This window comes from Coccinella septempunctata, chromosome 2 (genome assembly GCF_907165205.1).
Source record: "Coccinella septempunctata chromosome 2, icCocSept1.1, whole genome shotgun sequence".
NCBI lineage: Eukaryota > Metazoa > Arthropoda > Insecta > Coleoptera > Coccinellidae > Coccinella > Coccinella septempunctata.
Window position 1 is genome coordinate 3530809 of NC_058190.1, and position 18944 is coordinate 3549752.

The 18944-nt window shown below is 34.6% G+C and overlaps 1 protein-coding gene across 1 annotated transcript; it reads left to right on the top strand.

Moving 5' to 3' along the window:
- The first annotated feature begins 1309 nt into the window (after nt 1–1309).
- Nucleotides 1310–14414, top strand: LOC123308135 (phenoloxidase-activating factor 3-like). The gene is made up of 6 exons (XM_044890684.1): nt 1310–1589; nt 5053–5724; nt 7925–8030; nt 9965–10161; nt 10790–10891; nt 14060–14414. Exons 1-6 carry the CDS (start codon nt 1547–1549, stop codon nt 14380–14382), a joined length of 1443 nt encoding a protein of 480 aa, XP_044746619.1. The 5' UTR covers nt 1310–1546; the 3' UTR covers nt 14383–14414.
- The last annotated feature ends 4530 nt before the right edge of the window (nt 14415–18944 follow it).

Consider the following 18944-nt stretch of genomic DNA (forward strand, 5'->3'; position numbering starts at 1 on the left):
TAAGGAAATGATATTTCCTTACAGTTGTTAGTGTTCTAGATAAATTATTGAAAACACGTCGTCTATAAGAAATTAATTCATATTTTGAGAAGCTGGATGCAGAATACATTTTAAAATCAGTTTATTATATATGTCATTACAACATTTTCTGAGAAAAAACTCGTATTTTTACTCTTACGATAGTCCATTAAACGTTTATATGTATATACGTACTTTTCTCTTGATTTTTTGGCAATAACTCTAATGAAGCAGTATTCACTGACTCAACCAGCTGTGGAGGAATCCCAGAAATTGAAAATTCATCATCATTTATCATTTGTTTTGTTTTCGAAAACACCAGCAATTAAATTTATATGCGACAAGTTTGACATTAATACGTTTCTATAGTAACGCAACCAATTTCATTACGAATTTCAAAGCATCTACATTTATGAATAAAATAATTCGCGATTTTCTCAAAATTTATTAGTGTCTATCGAATCTTAAACGATTTGCGGAAAATAGTATGTCGTAGAGGAATCTGCCATCTCTTCAACGAAACATCTTAATTTGACTCAAGATATAAATTGTAAAAATTTGTATGCGGAAGAACCAAATACATTCAGTTTAACTCATTTTTTCACGGTCTGTCCAAATTTGTGGATAAAGTTTTGAAATATTGACATAAGGGTGTTGTTTCGACTCAAGATTTACAAATTTATTTTTTTTATGACAGACCTGGAAAAAACGACTTTTTTATTATTTGTATCGACTTATATGCCAAATATTATAAAAACGTGTAAGGTTAATTGAAAAAATGAGGAGATCCACTAAATCATCCTGTATCCTATAGTAATAAAAAGAAAGGTGGATCCATAAAATATAGGTTACTTAAAGGCACCATGGTGTCAATGGTGTCCTCTATCTACCCTTACTGTATCCGCATTTTCCAATGAAGCAACCTGTATATTCCAGTTTTGTGATTGAAACTCAAAATTACAGACATTATGGAGATCTTGTGGTTACCGATATTAAGGAGCATCTGTACTTTGAAGTCCTACTGGGATCTCAAAAATTCTTGAATAGACTTGAATTGTAAATTGACTGCGCATTCAGAAAAAATATGATTAAATCATACCGGTTTAATCAACAAGTCACAAAAGCACACTGTAATCTATGGATACCTACTTAAATCGAAATCTGGATAACAACATATTGCCTTTTCCTTGGACGCCACTGAATCTACCTATTGTTGGGATTTATATTTCGAATATAAGGATTTATAATTATCCACATCTCCACTAGATATTTAATCAACATCGAGAGAGAGGATATTAGTGGGTCAAATCACTCTTATAACCTCAACCTTGATTGTGTTATCTCAAGAACGTTTTCATTGAAAAAACTTCATTTGGTCGGATCGGGCCGAAAGCTATCAACCCTTTCGTAACCCGAACAAGTGTCATTTTGAAATAATACAGAAAGTTCGGTCGGCGCATGTGTGTCGAACTTAGAAGAACAAGTTTCTCCTATTGTTTTGTTTTGTGAGTTTTTCAATCTTGCTCAAATGACCGTGACAGTGGGTTTAGTTCTATTCGCCTTATTTTCATGTGAGTAGTAGTTGAATTTTCATTCAAAATGATCATTTTGAAGAAGAAAATTGAGAATACTGTTCAAGTCCTTCATTACCATACATAATTTCCTACCGGAAGTTCATTGAATAACCAACGAATGATGCAAAAATTACCTCATTTCTCTCCAAACCTCACATTCAGATCTTCACACACTTGAAGTGTTTTGTATTTAATTCCAGTAGATATATCCGGAAAGAATGCTTTTTTGACAGAATTCAAAAAGAATCAGTTGCGAAATAGAAAATAGTTCTGAATGTAAAAAAATCATTTTGCTATGATTTCATCTAATTCTCCTTGTTTATTTTTGTTTATGTTTATATTTTCAGAATCAGAGACTCTAATTTCTTTGGGTGAATCCTAATTTTATTTCCTCTCCAATGTCATAGAAAACTATCGAAATAATGATGCTTGGTCCTATAATTCCCATCCAAAATACTTATTCAAAAAATATGCATCTCGGAATATTAAATATTACTGGATTATTAGTTATTTAGATGTATATGTTTGGTATGTTTTTTTGATCTTCACATTAGATCAGCACAATACGATTAGTATAGGTTTGATTGAAAAACAACAGAAATATAATTAAAAATCATGATATTTTCAGCATATTGAACGCCAAAAAACAATTGGTCTTTGTCTGATGAACTCATGACCAAAATTGCTTACTAAGATTATAAGATTGCTTGAAAAATATCTAACAGGGATCGTTTTTTCTTCATTATTTCAGCATAGAGTAACATTACGTAGTCAAATGTTGAGTATTGATTTAGTATATAATAATAAAGACCCGTTATAAGCTTATATGATTTTGTGATTTTTCATTGAATTAGCTAAAGGTAGTTTTCAAGGGGTTCCGCCTGTCTAGTCAAACATTTTTTGTTATAATTTACAGTGTGAGTGACCATTAACGCACAAAATTCATATTTTGATTAATTACTATTTTGTAGAATATGCTTTAAATTTTATTTTCAATGACGCAATTTTTCACATGCAGGGTATATCCGTATATCCTAAGGGTGTGTACAGTGGCATAGCAGGAGCCCTCAAGACAAATGGAAATGTCGTAAATGGGGCCTCCACAATATTATTCTGTTGTACTTGCTGATTCGCGATATTTTTCTGATATTATAAAGAACAAAATATATGAATTCAATACTTACCAATGAAGGTACAATGGGGAATTCTCCTCAATTTGGGTTATCACAGCATATGCAAGTTTAAACTGAATAATTATGAGTTTCAGTCATGAATTTTTCAAATGCACAACGGAAACTATTCGAAACCATTCTTCAAGTATGAGGTTTTAAAATTTAAATCGCTTCGTTTCTAGTTTGCGATTTGGCATCAGCGTCTACTAGAATATAAAAAGAATAATGGTTTGTTTATAAAATAACAGCTCCTGATTTACAGCCATCATAAGGCGCGTATTCACTGGCGAGCCTCAACAGCACCTGGCCATAAAAATTCCATTAAATTTTACGACATTCCTCGTTCGTCGCAGACTTCATAGACAGCCATCTTTGTCTATCTCATCAAGATAGTGTATTTGTTGTCCTTCCTAATCAACGCATATTTCAGTCGATGCTGCCAACTTGTGCAATAGAAACGAAACGCTTTAAATTTTAAATACCCATTTTTATTTTTCATTTTTAAGTACATCATTTTCATTAGTGGGAGTATTCCCTATTATACCCAAAAAATAGAGAAATAGTTCCAAATTTTGAAGAGTTTTTATGTTCATCAAACTTGTCGGCATTCTCATTAAACGTCAACAGATGATCGTTTTATTGGGCAGCCTGGTGGCTTCTTTGATGTGGGATTCTTCCGGCGGCTTCTTTGATGTTTCAAAAATGATCAAATCGGGAAATTTTTTTCTGAGTAGGGGGAAAGTATTATAGAATCTTTTCATTTCTATTTCCATTCTAGAAATACAAGTACCTATTCGAATTCGTAACCCCGTTGAGAGTGTGTCCAGAGTCAAAGTTTTCAATATTCTGACTTCTTCAGTGTCTTTGGATTTCAGGACTAAATTGTGTTATTGAAGGCAGTTTCTATCATTGATGACGAAGCTGATATTGAGCGCGTATTTTTGAATTTTCAATGTTCTTCAGTGGAAAAAGTGTTTGAATAAAATGATTTTTGCTAATTTTTTTTTAGAATGACATACTATAGTATTTCATGAAATATTTGAACAAGATCGGAAATGTTAATATGAGTGCTGGGTGCGCATATCAGAATAAAAATTGATCCTCTGTGAAATCTGAATAAAATTTTCTAATTTGAAGAAGTTGTGGATTTTTGGATATCGATTGAAATTCAAACTGGTAGGATTCTGCATTTTCTGAAACTTTTTAGAGTTTTTACTCCCAATCTCTGGAACAAAATCAATTGAAAATTGAAATAAACGATTTGCTCCTTCGTAAATTCCTGCACTAATTTCTTTTTTTCAGTTCATTGTCAGGCAACAAATTTTTCTACTTGATTAGCTCCTGATAAATAAATACAAAAATGTACGCAGGAGAAAATCGGTTATGTCAATTTTTTTAATTGATTTTGTTCCAGAGCTAGATTGGGAGTGAAAACCCTAAAAAGTATCAGAAAATGTGGATTTTTCTTCAAATTTTATCATAGTTCTCTCTTTTTAAACGGAGTCAACTGAATTTTAGGTTCAGCATGTTAATATTCTTTATTGAATCTGATCTGACAGAATCACTTCCGTCTCAGTCTCAGGCTTCTGAGGAATTTTCTCTCTTATATCTTAAGTGACATTCGAAAATTAGTAACTTCGGGGTGTTGAAATAATTTGTTTTTCGAAAAGAAAAATTCTGTAATGGATCGAACAAGCTAATCTTTCCCCAGCGAAATTTTTTAAAATTTTTGAAACAAAAAACTTCCACATCAATTTAACCACTAATAGATGTATTTTTGTTGAATCAAGTCAAGTTGCATATTCTGATTTATTTCACTGATGAATTTCCGTTTTTATTCAAAATATCAATTTTTTTCATATAAGAATCTTTATTATCTTTCTTTAAATATTTTTGTTCTTGTTATTGAATATATATTATTATCATGAATATTTCTTTATTATTTGTCTCTGAAAAACTTGCGAAGGTATCGAACAAAAGAATTTCAAAAAAACGATTCAGATGTATAAGAGAGTAAATGTTTGCTTTCTCATAAATTAACATTTTATGCTTAAGAATCGGACACTTTTGAAACGGTCGCAAAATTTCTGAACTTCCGTAATTTTGTAGAATGGTATATTAGCGGTAACTGCTCAAAAACGAACGTTTCCATAGCTCCCTATTGATTGCAAGATGACAGCGAAAAACGTTTCCTACAAACTGAGACTTGGAACAAATAAATGAAAGCTGCCTTTTTCATGAGTTGGATCTTATTGCCCCTCTCTGTTTGATTATTCTCCCTTTTCCAGGTACCTCAGAAAATCCAACGAACGTGTGCCAGCCCAACTTTGATTGCCTATCCACATCCGATTGCCAAATTAATTTCGACGATTATGTAGTGTATCCGTGCAATCGGGGCAAGAAAATATGCTGCCCTATCCTGGAAAATCGTCCCTTGACTAGTAAAATAACGAACGAGTACGAATTTATAACCACAACAGATAGATTCGACTACAGTACCAAGGGCAACTTCGGAAAAACAAATAATTTTCAGCAGAATTTAGGACAGAATCAAGTGCAAGATTTAAATGTTATTAAAAACGTTGATAAAAGTACTCAATACGAGGAAAACCAAGAGTTTTCGCGGAATGCAAGCCTGAGTGGCTCCATATCGAATAGACCAGTGTTCAATTATTATCCCAACGATCCGAAAACAACAACCAGAATACCAATTTCTGCGGAACCTTTTGAACACGTCAGATTCAATATTCCGGATTACAATACAGTAGATAATCGAACTTATCCAGGAAAAACTGAAAATGTGGAACAAACTGTTGAAGAGAGGGATAATTACCCAGTTATAAGAAGGAGGAAACCTTTCAAAGAAAATTGCGGATTGACATTCGCAGATAATAAAGTAACTGGAGGAAAAGTAGCAGAAATTGGACAGTTTCCATGGATGGCACTGCTGGCCTTTAGACGTGAGTATATTTCAGAATTGTGTATAGCAATCCTCTAAAAGATGGAGTGTGTGTTAAATTTCGAAACTTGAGAACCATTATACTACTGGTTTTCACAGCAGCTACGTACCTACCTATTGATAACTTTTATTTTCAAAAACCGTTACTTTAAGCAAAAAATTACAAGAGTCCTTTCGAAATGAATTAAACTATCGAAAATAATTTTTTGAAAAGTAGGGGGGTCCGGGAAGCTCAGGTAAGAGACTTGAACCACCTCAAATATTTCAATTCAAATTTCGCGCTGCCGGTATCGGAAGTAGCTTGCGACCAAAGATTATAGAGTTAGGTTAACCTCTATACCTAACTCTATAATCTTTGGCTTGCGACAAACTCGTAAAAAGGTACAACTAGTGGCGGCTCCATTTTGGCCGCCATTAGAACAGTTCAAGAGTAAGAGGGTTGAACGTGATTTTGTTGTTAGGAAGTAAGAAATGGAATAATTTTTGTTTGTTACATAGTTAAATAGGTGCATTTTATTATTTTTTATATTTTTATATATTTTTTATTGCTTCCATTGATTAATATTGTTTTATAGAAATGATGAGCTTTTTAAACGATAGTTGGAAAAATTCCAAGTAGGCATTTGTTGAATAGACAAAGAGGGAGTGCAGGAGACTTGACCCATGCTATGGTCGGGAGACATAATCACTGGTCCAAGTTTCCCGCACTGAGCTTAGATAATAATTTGCTTCAAAAAAGAAAATTGGATTATAGAAATAAATATAAAAAAATATACAAAGGTTCAAAAAAGTAAAAACATAAAATGAGTGAAGAGTGACTCTGAAATAGAAAATATGTAAACTCCATTCATTTTTATTTTAGCACTCGGTTGGCCATGAAAATTTAACACATTTTACTCTGAATAGTACGAAAATGTGGGGTTATGACGCTTGTAAAAACATTTTTGTGTTTTGAATCAACGCTATGTTGACCATTCTACGTAAAAGTTTCTGTTATTACGTATTTTATTACAATGACGAATATCTTCGGAAAATATGTGACGAACATAATTGAAGTTTATACAAACAGAAGGCATACCAAATCCAGTTATTCGCATGGACAATACAAGAGATCAATATAATATCATAATATGCACTAGCTTGAGGAGATTTAATGTTCGTTATCTTCATTGGCTAAAGTTTGAATACGTTACATCAGTTGTAGATTTCAAAAATATTAACCCGAAAATGAAATGAAATGAAATGCATATGATGCAGTGGTTGGGAATGGATATCTCCCGAAGGAATCAACAGATAATTACAAGAATGTTAAATTCTTCAAAAAAATCATCTTGCATCAATATAAGTAAAAGGAATTAAAGCTAGTTTCAAGTCAAGATGAACTTTACCTTTGAACAAAAATTTCATATGAATAAACAATTAATAGGACTACTGGCGCATATGTGTGGCTGTTCATCTTAATACATTGATATAATAATAACAATTAGGCATTTATTGGTACCTTAAGACATTTACAATGTATAGGACAAGTCAAATGAAAAATAGAAAAATCAATTTTCGGGAACTTATTCTACGATAATATTCATCGAAAATCCTAAAGTAAACTTTTCGCATTAATTCACTCAAACATAAAATTCTCAAATGCCACCACATTTTTGGGTCCCCCAATAGAAGGAAATTCTTTGTCATCCTCTTCATTCACAATCTTTCTGATTGTAGAAATATTCAGCTGAAATATGAGTCGTTTAAATTCAGATAAAACATTATATAAATTCTCTTACATTGAATATGTTCTCTACCGTCTGACGTATTGTGGATTTTAGAATATCAGGGTATAACTATTTGAATAAGTGGACCTTAATTCTGAATAGCACTTCCTGAAACCCTGTTTTTTTTTCAATCGCTTCCGGCATTTTCGTAATAAAAACTGATATTAGTTGTGGCAACGGCGTTATGACATTAACGACATTTCATGAGTGCCAACCTTACTCCGTTCTAGTTACAAAAACTTGAGAAAATTATTTCATGGCCAACCGACTGCTAATATAAATGTGAATGGAGTATAGGTATTTCATACGCTGATACATCTGATGATGAAAACCTTGAAAGAGACAATCGTTGGTCATTGGAAATTGTTTTCTTCCCATGGGTATGGGAGACATTCATATCATATCAGACAGATAAATCATTGATTTTTTCAGAGGCTGCTCAACCAGATCCTCAATTTTTATGCGGTGGTTCTCTAATAACGACCAGGCATGTCTTGACAGCAGCACACTGTATCATCGAAAACAGACCTCTAGAATTGTAGGTAATAAATATTTCGAATAAATTATTGATTTAATAACATCGTTCAATAGCACACTCCATTGTATAACCACACAATCGTTATAGAAGCACGAAATTAAAATATTTTGATACGAGTGTGTGATCGTTATAGAACGTATATCCTCGCATCCGTCGATTTTAAATTTCAAAAGCAACTCTTCCTATGCTTTCTTTGATTTGATATTTCTCTCACACTATACTCCCTAACCCCTAACCTTTTTTAAAAGGGAATATACGGATTATTGTACGAGGATGTATTGATATCTAGTTAGCCTAGACCAGTCCCATGCATAAAAAAAATATTGCGTTACCATAGCAACGAACAATTACTCATTAGAAATGTCAGTGTGAAGTTTGAGTTCAAAAAAGTAAACCAGAGTTACGCTATACATTAAAAGAAAGAAGATGTCCACTGAAATTGTGAAAATCGAAAAAGTGGAGTATCGAGCCATCATCAAGTACGAGTATTCAAAAGGGTTATGAGGTAAGCAGATTTACGAAAATATGCTTAATACCCTTGGAGATCAACGATCTTCGTATGCTACCGTGAAAAATTGGACTGCAAGCTTCAAGAGAGGTAAATTTTACATTGCAGATGATGACCGATCCAGAAGGCCAGTTTCTGTGTCAGTCCCCGAAAATATAGATGCAGTTCATGACATGATTTTATCAGACCGTCGAATTGGGCTAGAACGGATATCTGAAGCACTGAATATTTCCTACGAACGCGTTCACGTCAATTTGGACATGAGAAAAATTGCTGCAAAATGGATCCCCAAATGTTCGAATGTTGACCAAAAGCCTGCAAGGGTAGTAGCATCGCGTTCGATCTGTGCTCGATTTGAAAACGATATGTAGACTTCTTAAACCGAATTGATACTACGGATGATACTTGGGTACATTTCTACGATCCAGAAACAAAGCAACAATCGATGGAATGGCGACACTCTGGTTCTCCAAGACCAAGAAGTTTGGTGTCCAAAAATCTGCTGGAAAAGTTCTTGCTTCAGTTTTTTTTTATTGCCTTGAAGTAATCATGATTAACTTTTTGGATAAGGGTAGAACAATAACCGGAGATTACTATTCGACATTACTAACAACTCTACGGGAAAAAATTAAAAGAAAAGACGCGGAAAGCTATCCAAAGGTGTTTTGTTTTTGCAGGACAACGCTCCTGCACACAAACATCATTTTGCCATGCAAAAAATTCGTGATTTAGGGTTTCAATTACTAGAACTCCCACCTTATTCACCAGATTTGGCTCCATCCGACTATCATCTCTTTACTTACTGAAAAAAAGTTTAAAAGGCCGTAAATTTTCTTCCAACGAGGAAAGAATAAAAGCTGTGGAGGTCTGATTTGCAGAGCAAAAAGAAACATTTTTTTTTCAAAGTATAGAGACGTTGCAGGTTTGCTGTAATGAACGTATTAAATTGAAGAGGAGAATATGTTGAGTAATAAAATATTTTGACATTAAAATTTTGTTTGGTTCTATAGTAAGCGAAAATTTTTTTTATATATCCTCGTAATTTGGTGCTTTGTTGCGAATTCAGATATCAAACAGAATAGTGGATTTATTCAACATTCAATTTACTCAAATAAAGTAGATTTTCTAAATTTTTGGATGTTATACATATAATAAATAAATTAAATGAAAGGTCTGGACCTGGTTTTGCTACCTGTACCTAAGTTTAAAGCACTGCGTATTCAATCTCGAAGTGACTTCCTTGCTTATTAGTTTATAGATCAAAAATTATGATAGAGGTGTGATTAAAAAAATTAGCAACCTGAAAACCGTTTCCATCGTGAATATATTCGCTCTAGTATCTGCTTCCGTATTTTTTTCAGCATTTCATTGCCAAATCACATCTCAGCACTGCATCGATGTGTTCTTTAGAACTTTTTCATTTCAGAGTTTTCGTCAGGCTTGGAGAGTACAATCTTAGTACAGGAAGGGATTGTGTTAGTTTTGGAGATGACCGAATTATATGTGCTGATCAACATGTGGATGTACCAGTTGAACAGGTTACGGTGCACCCCGAATATAACAGAAGAACGCTTAAAAATGACATTGCACTCATAAGATTGAGATACGAAGTGCGAGAAACAGGTAAAATAATGAAAAATATTATTGAAGGAAATTGGTTCATATAATGCGATCAATATTGAACAATCTAGCAAACAATATGTTCATTGGTATACACTGAATCATACAACGGAATATTTTCAATTTGAAAAAAACCAACAAAAATTGAAGGAATGTTTCATCTTTCCCCAAAATATTAAGCTTTGAAGAAAAATTTTATATTCATTGAATCTCTCTTGAACAATTAATATATTTTGGAAAAAGGAAAATTGATAATTACCTAACGCTAATTAAATGGCACTCTTAGACAGTTTTCTCCATTCCCAAATTCTCTTGAAAAGCTATGAGGAAATAAACAATTCACAATATGTTTTCCAGTAGAATAAGAACTTTTCAAGAAAGAAAAATCTGATACACATTTTCTTTATTCTTACATTTTTTCTATTATTTGTTTGATATCTAATTAAAAAATATTTTTCAGATTTTTCTGTTTTGAGTTTAGATGGAGGTTTGAAAAAAAATAAATAGGCAACTGACGCAAGTAGTTTCAATGACAAATTTTTTTGCAGTTTTTTGAATTATACACTGAAATACATTGTTCTTTTCAGTCATTATCAAAACACAACTAACAACATATCTGTTCAATTTTCAGATTATGTGAGAGCAATCTGCTTGCCGTTCGATAAGAATTGGTCATATTCGGATCTGACAGCTCAGAATTTCACTGTTAGTGGTTGGGGCAAAACCCAGTCAGGTAAGTGTAAACGCTTACGAATCATACTCTGGAAAAAAATCTTTATTTTAACGAAAACAAACATAAATGGAATGAAATTTTTATTCTGATATAAAATAAGCACCTAGTGTTTCAAGTGTTAAACTCTCAACAAACACAACATACAACAACTTTTCAGATATACTGCATTACAAGTTACAAGTGCCACCACTGCCATTTGTATGTAGCACAGAAATTGTTGTACTGAAGCTATACAGTTTCTGAATTGACAATACTGCATTTTCAAATAACGTATTTGATATACAGTTACTGTACAGTATTTGTTTTGATGAGTTTGCGTTCAAAAAATGCAGAATTGGGTGAACGACAGTTACTGCATAGCTTTTGAATTGATAAATCTGATAATTTTTGCTAATACAGTTTCTGTACAGTTGCTGTATTGATAATTCTGCATTTTGAAAGTGCACTATTTGATATGCAGTTACTGCACAGTTTCTATATTGCGGCTCCAAGGGCAGATAGGTACCTACGATCAGTACAGTAGGTTATTGCCGATTTTCCTAAAAAGGTCTGTCCTTTGTTGGAAGTTTAACATTAGTCGTTGGGCGTTGGCCATATTTTGCTTTAGATTAGATTTGGATAGAGAGTAAAGATTTGTTGAGTAGCTGAATTGTGTGTGCAAAACTATTGAACTGTGTAAAATATTGAACAGACTTTACTCTGTTTCTCGTTGTGGTAATAATGTGCGAGGCGCACAACATGCAGAAGAGACAATTAAAACATGGTTGATAAACATGTACGAGAGAGGTACGAGAAACCCACAGAGAGACATAACTGAAAAAAAAACTCATATTTATATATTCTGAGCTTCTAGTAATTTTTACTCCATCTTTATTTCGTTAGTTCAGTTTTGTTTTTTTTTTTCATATTATATGTTTGTCTATATTTATAATCAATTATCTTTCATAAATGATTTCATATACTTGATAAACTAATTTTGTGGATCTTTTAAACAGAGTTGCTTTCAGCCGCTATACCCACTTCCTCAAATTTCAGAGAAATTTTTCATTTGTCAATTACTCTAAAACGGTGAATCATACATGGAAATATGGGGAATACTTTTGTTTTCCAACATATGATATTCATAATTATCATTTCTTCGATCAATAAAGAACTATATTACGAAAATGATTTGATTCGATTACATCGTATATCACTGAAAATTCCATTTTTTTATGGATTTTCTATGGCCTATTAGATATCTATTCAACCGAGCCAAATTGAAAAAATGCATGGTGTTTCTTTTGACCCCAGGAATCTTTTGTTAGAATATACAAGGTAAGTCTTTGACTCATACAAATATTTCAACAGTACATTCTTGAGATCAAAAGAAACACTTTTTTCTCATATCATTTTTTCCTACTCGGTCCTGATAAAAAGATATAGCCATTTTAAGTTTTAATAATGAGTTGTGCCATCCCTGAAAAAATAAAATTACCTTCAGAATAACTATAGCTAAATCTGTGACACTATACATTTGCGGATATTTCGAACAGAGTTGTATTGAGCCAAATTACCCAATTTTTCAAATTTCACGGATTTTTTTTTATTTTTGAACATCAAATTACTAGAAAACGGCGCATTATACGAGTAAATAGGAAGAATACTTTCATTTTACAAAACGCTTAAATATGCAGATAGCGTCCAAATCAATTTCAAGAGTTTTTTATGGTTTTTCAACATCCTGTATCTTTCAAACCGAGCCGATTCGGAAAAAATAGTAAAGTGTTTCTTTTGAGTTCCAGAATGTACTGTTGAAATATTTGTACGAGTCAAAGACTCCGGTCTTTGTTGGATGTTGAAAAACCATAAAAAATCTTATTTTTAGTTTTTCATAAACGGTTTTATATACATAGAATTAAATGAATTTCGGAATATATATTTATTTGATGAATCTTTTTCGAACACAACATGTCATCCCAGTTTTAGTTCAGTTTAGTTTAGTTATTGTGCTTCAGGTATCACCAATTTTGCCCACCCATACAGGATGTCGATACAGAGGATGAGTCTTGATCAAGACTCACTATATATACATCCTGTATGGGTGGGCAAAATTGAGGAATGATTAAAATCCAACCGTAGAAAACAAGAAAAGAATACATAAATGATTTGGTAGAGGTTGAACCTCTACTCTATGTCTAATATACAGTGTGGGCAAAATTACTGATACCTACACTACAACTTCTTAACCCATAACGTGATAGAGGAAAAGCAATGGCACATTACGATGATCTTTTTTCGGGAAACTAATAATGCCATCAACTGCATTCCTCTATCTCCTTTTGTTTTTGAGTTATAGGCCAAAAGGTGAACTTGGGCGATTTCAACTTTAGTCATTTTCTCCGTTTCTGTTTGTGCTAGGATGTTGCAGTGAAAACATTATACAGATTTTTTTTATGGCAATCCAGTGGCATACAATGATTCTTCTCTACAAGTTTATTTGCTGAGTTATAACATAAAGTTGTAATTTTTCTTATGAAAACAGTAGTTTAAAATGACTTAGAAAGAAACGACATTTTTATCGTTTCAGAAATATATCATACATCGACGTCAGTCTTTCTAAGTCGTTTCAAACTACTGTTTTCATAAGGAAAAACATATCTTTATGTTATATACCTGTTGGAAAAAATCATAGTACGCCATTGGTTTGCTATCCGAAAAGTGATGTAATGGTTTTATTTCAACATCTCAGCACAAACACGAACGGAGATAATAATGACCAAAGTTGAAATTTAAATTTTGGTCTATAACTCGAAAACAAATGAAGACAGAGGAATGCAGTTGATGGCATCATTAGTTTCTCGAAAAAAGACGATCGTAATGTGTCATACATCTCGTTAGGTTAAAAAGTTGTAGTTCAGGTATCACTCATGCATTCCGTTCCAAATCATTATGCTGACTTAAAATCACAGACCCTAAGGAACACAAAGAGCCTTACTGCATCTACCTGTCCTAATACAACCCGACAAACCACCCTTTTTTGTCAATCGGCTTTGCCGCACCCTGTATGAAACATATCAAGGGTGTCTCCGTTTTATCGAGACACCTAAACGTATACCTAAATTCTGAATCAATTAAGGCAAGTGTATGAGTAGAAACTAATTTCTAATGAATTGAATTCTTTTTTAGGAAACCTCTTTGGCTCGGACATCCTTCAATTTGCCAAGGTGACGACCTGGGATCAGCATAAATGCAATAGCTCCATTCCTACCCAAGTGAAACCTCTCAGTGATACGCAGATATGTGCTAATGGTCAAAATACAGAAGATGCATGTAAAGGTGACAGCGGAGGACCTTTGATGAATATAACACTCGATAAGAGTTTAGAAGTGAGACATATTCAGTTTGGAATTGTCTCGTTCGGTACAGCAACTTGTGGAGATAAGAACTTACCCACCATCTACACCAGGGTCGACAAATATCTTAAATGGATATTAGATACTGTCACTTGAAAATCAATAATATATTATTGCCTCGTAAGAAATGGTCTTTCAGTTCCTTACCTAAAAAAATTATCATATCTATAATTTTTTCTCCACGTGCTAGAAATCCACATTTCTTTTCAGTCTGTTGCTATACAAATCGAATTTTCAATAAGCTTTGACAAGTCTTATCAAATGGGTTGCCAACAGAACCCTTGGTATGATTCAGGCTGGTCAAACATAGATTGAATATCAATATTTGAGCCATGCCTTCCGTTCCTCAAATTATAAGAATTGGAATTTCTGGTCACAAGGAACAAAATATTTCTAGCTGTTTATTTTGTTTATGGTTACTGATGTAAGTAACTTCTTCTTTTTTCATTAAATCTTCGATCCACAGCCTTGAATGCTTCACTTGGCAAATTTGTTTGGGAATTGCTAATACAAAATGCACAAAAACCTTTGAATTATGTGAGTACCTTTGGAGGCATACCCTCGCATGGGGCGTTGTCGTTGGAAAAAAGGAGAGAAGAGAAAGAGTCACATAGCGTCGAGACATCTTAATTATAAGGGATTAAAAAAAACAATTCACAGAGGTTACTGATACCAGGACTATAATATGTTTCATAACATAGAAAGTACTCATAAATATCCATAATTACTAATAAAAATTAAATTGGATTACTTGACTATCATTACAATTAGGTAATATATACAGATTGTTTTCATAGATTGGTCTTTTTTGACAAAATAAGTCATTCCACCCAAAATCGCCTACAGAAAATAAGAGCATTAATGCCTTCAAGTCGAATGAAATTTCGTGTAATTTAGAGTACTAGCTCGACTCTTTCAACGACTGCGTTCAACAAACGCGGCGCATCTGACTCATGTGAGCTGATCTCAAGGATCATAGGGTATCCCAAATTCAATGTCCAGTGAGGGGATCTCGTAAACTAGAATAGCTAGAGATAAACCGATGACACTTTTCCTAGCTCTTTTTCAGAGGAACAAAGAATGGTGGAAACCGTAGCCTCCTACGATCCTTCGTTTTTGAGATATTGACCAAAAAGTGGGACGATTTCGAAAAGTTCTCATAACTTTGGAGGTCTTTGGAGGTGCAGATCCGAAACTTGAACCTTTTACAGGCACTTTTTTTACGTAGAATCCACTGATGAGCTGTAACATTTTTTCTTCTGTTCTAGATTTCTAAATATCAAGCTTACTTTTGGTTTTTTGTCTTTTTGAATGCGCACTATTATTGAATTTGTTATTTTTGAATTGGAAAAAATCGTTTATCAGTAGATTCTACGAATTGAAGTGCTTGTAGAAGGTTCAAGTTCCAGATCTGTAACTTCAAATATAAAAAAGTTATGACAACTTTTCGAAATCGACAAAAGCTCAATTTTCACTCAAAAACGAAAAATCGAAAGAAACAAAGAATTTTCGCCATTCTTTGAATGATACAATTATAGAATTGATGAATGAAGTGTTGACGACGAGGGTAGATGACAGGTAATCAATCCTTCTCCGTCAGAACCACCCGGTATTGTCGAAATACTCGACAAGGCTTGCCTGTGTGTGCGTCACTGAAGCTATGAGGACGTACCCAACCAGAGCACTTGAGGTTATCACAGATCTTACTACTCTTTATCTAGAATTAGATAAGGTAGCCCCATGAGGCTATGATAAGAATATCTAGAGAATGTACAGGTAATGAGAGAATTAAGTGAGAGAGCCTGGTCCTCTCTGAACAAGTAAGTCTCATCAGATAATCTACCTAGTGATGTTATGATTAAAGAAGTAAGCATTGAGAAGAACTTTAACACGATGGTTTGTAAAAAGGGAGGAATGGGAAAAGGAACAGACTAAAAAGAATTTCACAGTTAATACCATTAGATGGTATACTGCTTGTTTAAAAAACCACCACAGAGGCTGGCGCTGGAATATACGGGGCAAGCACCAAGTAAACAATATCGTTAGGCTCCTGTTCGAGTGTTTTTCAGGCAGAAATACTAGCAATCGAAAGATGCGTGGATATAAACCTGGAAAGAAACTATCTAGAATGTAACATAGTAATCCATTCTGATTGTCAAGCCGCTATGACGCATTGAACTACTATGCCATCGACTCCAGAGACAACAAAGTGACTCTACTATGGGTACCAGGGCACTGTGTGGTGTTGAAGGAAACGAGAAAGCCGATAAACTTGCAAAAAGAGCATCAATGTTAATACAAATATCATTTGCACCGTATGGGTATGTCAGCAGATGAGATTTGTAGGCTCTGTGGATCATAAGCAGAAACAGCTGAACACATGGTACGCAAGTGTCCAGAGCTGGCGGATCTAAGAACCACTCATATGGGGAAACCGGTCCTGGATACTCATGAGGTAACAGCTGAAGCCTCTAAGGATGTTGTCAGTTTTATCAACACCATTGACAACCTCCTTGGGATCCTATGAATGAGTAGGGTAGAGAACAAAAGATCTATATGCTCGCAGTTCCCAAAAGGCAAATAGTGCCGACCCCGGTTAAAATAGTAATAATAATAATAATGAAACATTAAAGGAAGGCAACACATACAGTATCTAGGCATAAAACAGGCAAGAAAAATCAATCAGACCCAGATGAAGAAAGAATTAACGGGGGAGTTCACCCGAAGATTGAGAAGGATAATGAGAACTATTCTTAACAGCACGAATCTGATAAAATCTATTAATACCTACGCTTGCTCGGCGCTGAGCTATTCATTCGGTATCATATCTAGGACCACCACCGATTCAGCAGCCTTACAGAGAAAAATAAGGACGATGCTGACTAAACACAATAAACATCACCCCAAAAGCTCAATAGAACGAACAGAGCTGCCACGATATCTTGGGGTAGAGGAATTGTTGATTTGTCCAACCGCATGCCCAGGAAATTGAAGGACCTTGAAAATATTTCCTGAGCAAGGCTGCTTCGTCAGAACTCCATCGAGTAGTTTGTGTTGCTGATAGTTCTACTCCATTGAAGCTACAACAGGACCACTTGGAAACTGTCAAACAATTGATTGGCAAGCCTTTGGGAGGAAGGCACCAGAACGAGGTCAATCATGATTACGTCGACATGTCTGCGTCAAACTACTGGTTGACTTCCGGAAGGCTGTTTTCGGAGATAGAGGGCTTCATCCCCGCCATCCAGGACCAGGTGATTGCAACAAGAAATTACATGAAATACATCGCCAAGGATGCCTCAGTGCAAAGAACGATAGCTGTCGTTATTGCTGTGCGACACATGAAACATCCAGCACATCACCGGGGGATGTCAGAAGTTCGCGGGCACGGAGTACAAGAGTAGACCTGATGGTGTTGCCAAGACTCTTCACCAAGAATTGGCATTGAAACACCGACTTCTAAGTTCGAAAAAGGTTCCTTATTACAATTACCATACGGATGCTGTATTGGAAAATGAAAATCACAAGCTCTACTGGGATCGCACGGTTCTCACAGACCGGGAAATAACCCACAATAGAACAGACCTCATATTGCTCAATAAGGATGAGGAGAGAGCACTATTCATCGACGTGGCTATTCCAAAAAATAACAGTCTTCTAGATAGAGATCTAGAGGAGCAAACCAGGAGACAGTGGAAGCTGACAGATATAAAGACTGTCATTTCATCTACAGGCCTGTTACTGACCGACAGGAAGTGCGGGTGAGTCAGAAATCCAACCTACAGCAAAAAGCCGAGGAGCGGCCTGGAAAGGGCTCCAACAGAGCTTAATCCTTTTGATATCTGAGATATCTGGGATAAGTGAATGTTCCTCTGGAGAGGAGTGTGAAAGCCGCAAGTCTAAAATTATAATAATACTGTCATCGACTCAAAACTGACATGGGAGTGCCAAAGGAAACTCAATGAAATATGCAAGAACACGTCTGGGTTCCAGGTCACTCTGGAATCAAAAGAAACGAGGAGGCTAACACACTCACCAGAAGAGGTGCACAAACGCTACTTACTGTCTCAGAGCCTTTCTGTCTGTATTATTGGAAAATTCACCTATAAGAGTTTTTGGAGAAGGAAGAAACCAAAAACGAAGCAATCAGAACTGAATAAGTTACTCCTCCTTTAGGACACAGGACATTATCGCCTTAGAGGACAAAATAATATGATAAAAATAGGCTCATCAGAAACTAACGAGTGTAGATTCTGTGGGGAAGAGTGATGTGTGTCAGTTGGGCTGAATATTAACCTAACCCAACACCAAGATTATAGTGATTCTCTATGAAATGAGCATGTTGATATTACTGGTATTGGTGAAATAAGGGCTCTGATGGCATACAGAAATTTCCCACTCATATTCTGAACCAAATCATATGTAGTGTATGCTGTCATCACAAGCTGAAGCGTTCCTATCCGTCGTGTCTTTAGTCAATAACCTCTTCGACCTTGTCATCGTGAAGATTTTGTATACCTACTGCTTAGGTGATTTTGGGTGGAACTGTTTATTTTAACCATTTAATAATTCTGTTAGAAAAAGAGGCTCACCTTAAAAAAACCCCTGTATATAAAGGTGTGTTCGGATAAAAATCTTCAACGTACAATGTGAACATT

Coding starts and splice junctions, on each gene's coding strand:
- LOC123308135 (XM_044890684.1), top strand. CDS start 1,547: ATGACCGTGACAGTGGGTTTAGTTCTATTCGCCTTATTTTCAT. Junction 5,725..7,924: donor GGCACTGCTGGCCTTTAGAC/GTGAGTATATTT, acceptor TGATTTTTTCAG/AGGCTGCTCAACCAGATCCT. Junction 10,162..10,789: donor ATACGAAGTGCGAGAAACAG/GTAAAATAATGA, acceptor TTCAATTTTCAG/ATTATGTGAGAGCAATCTGC.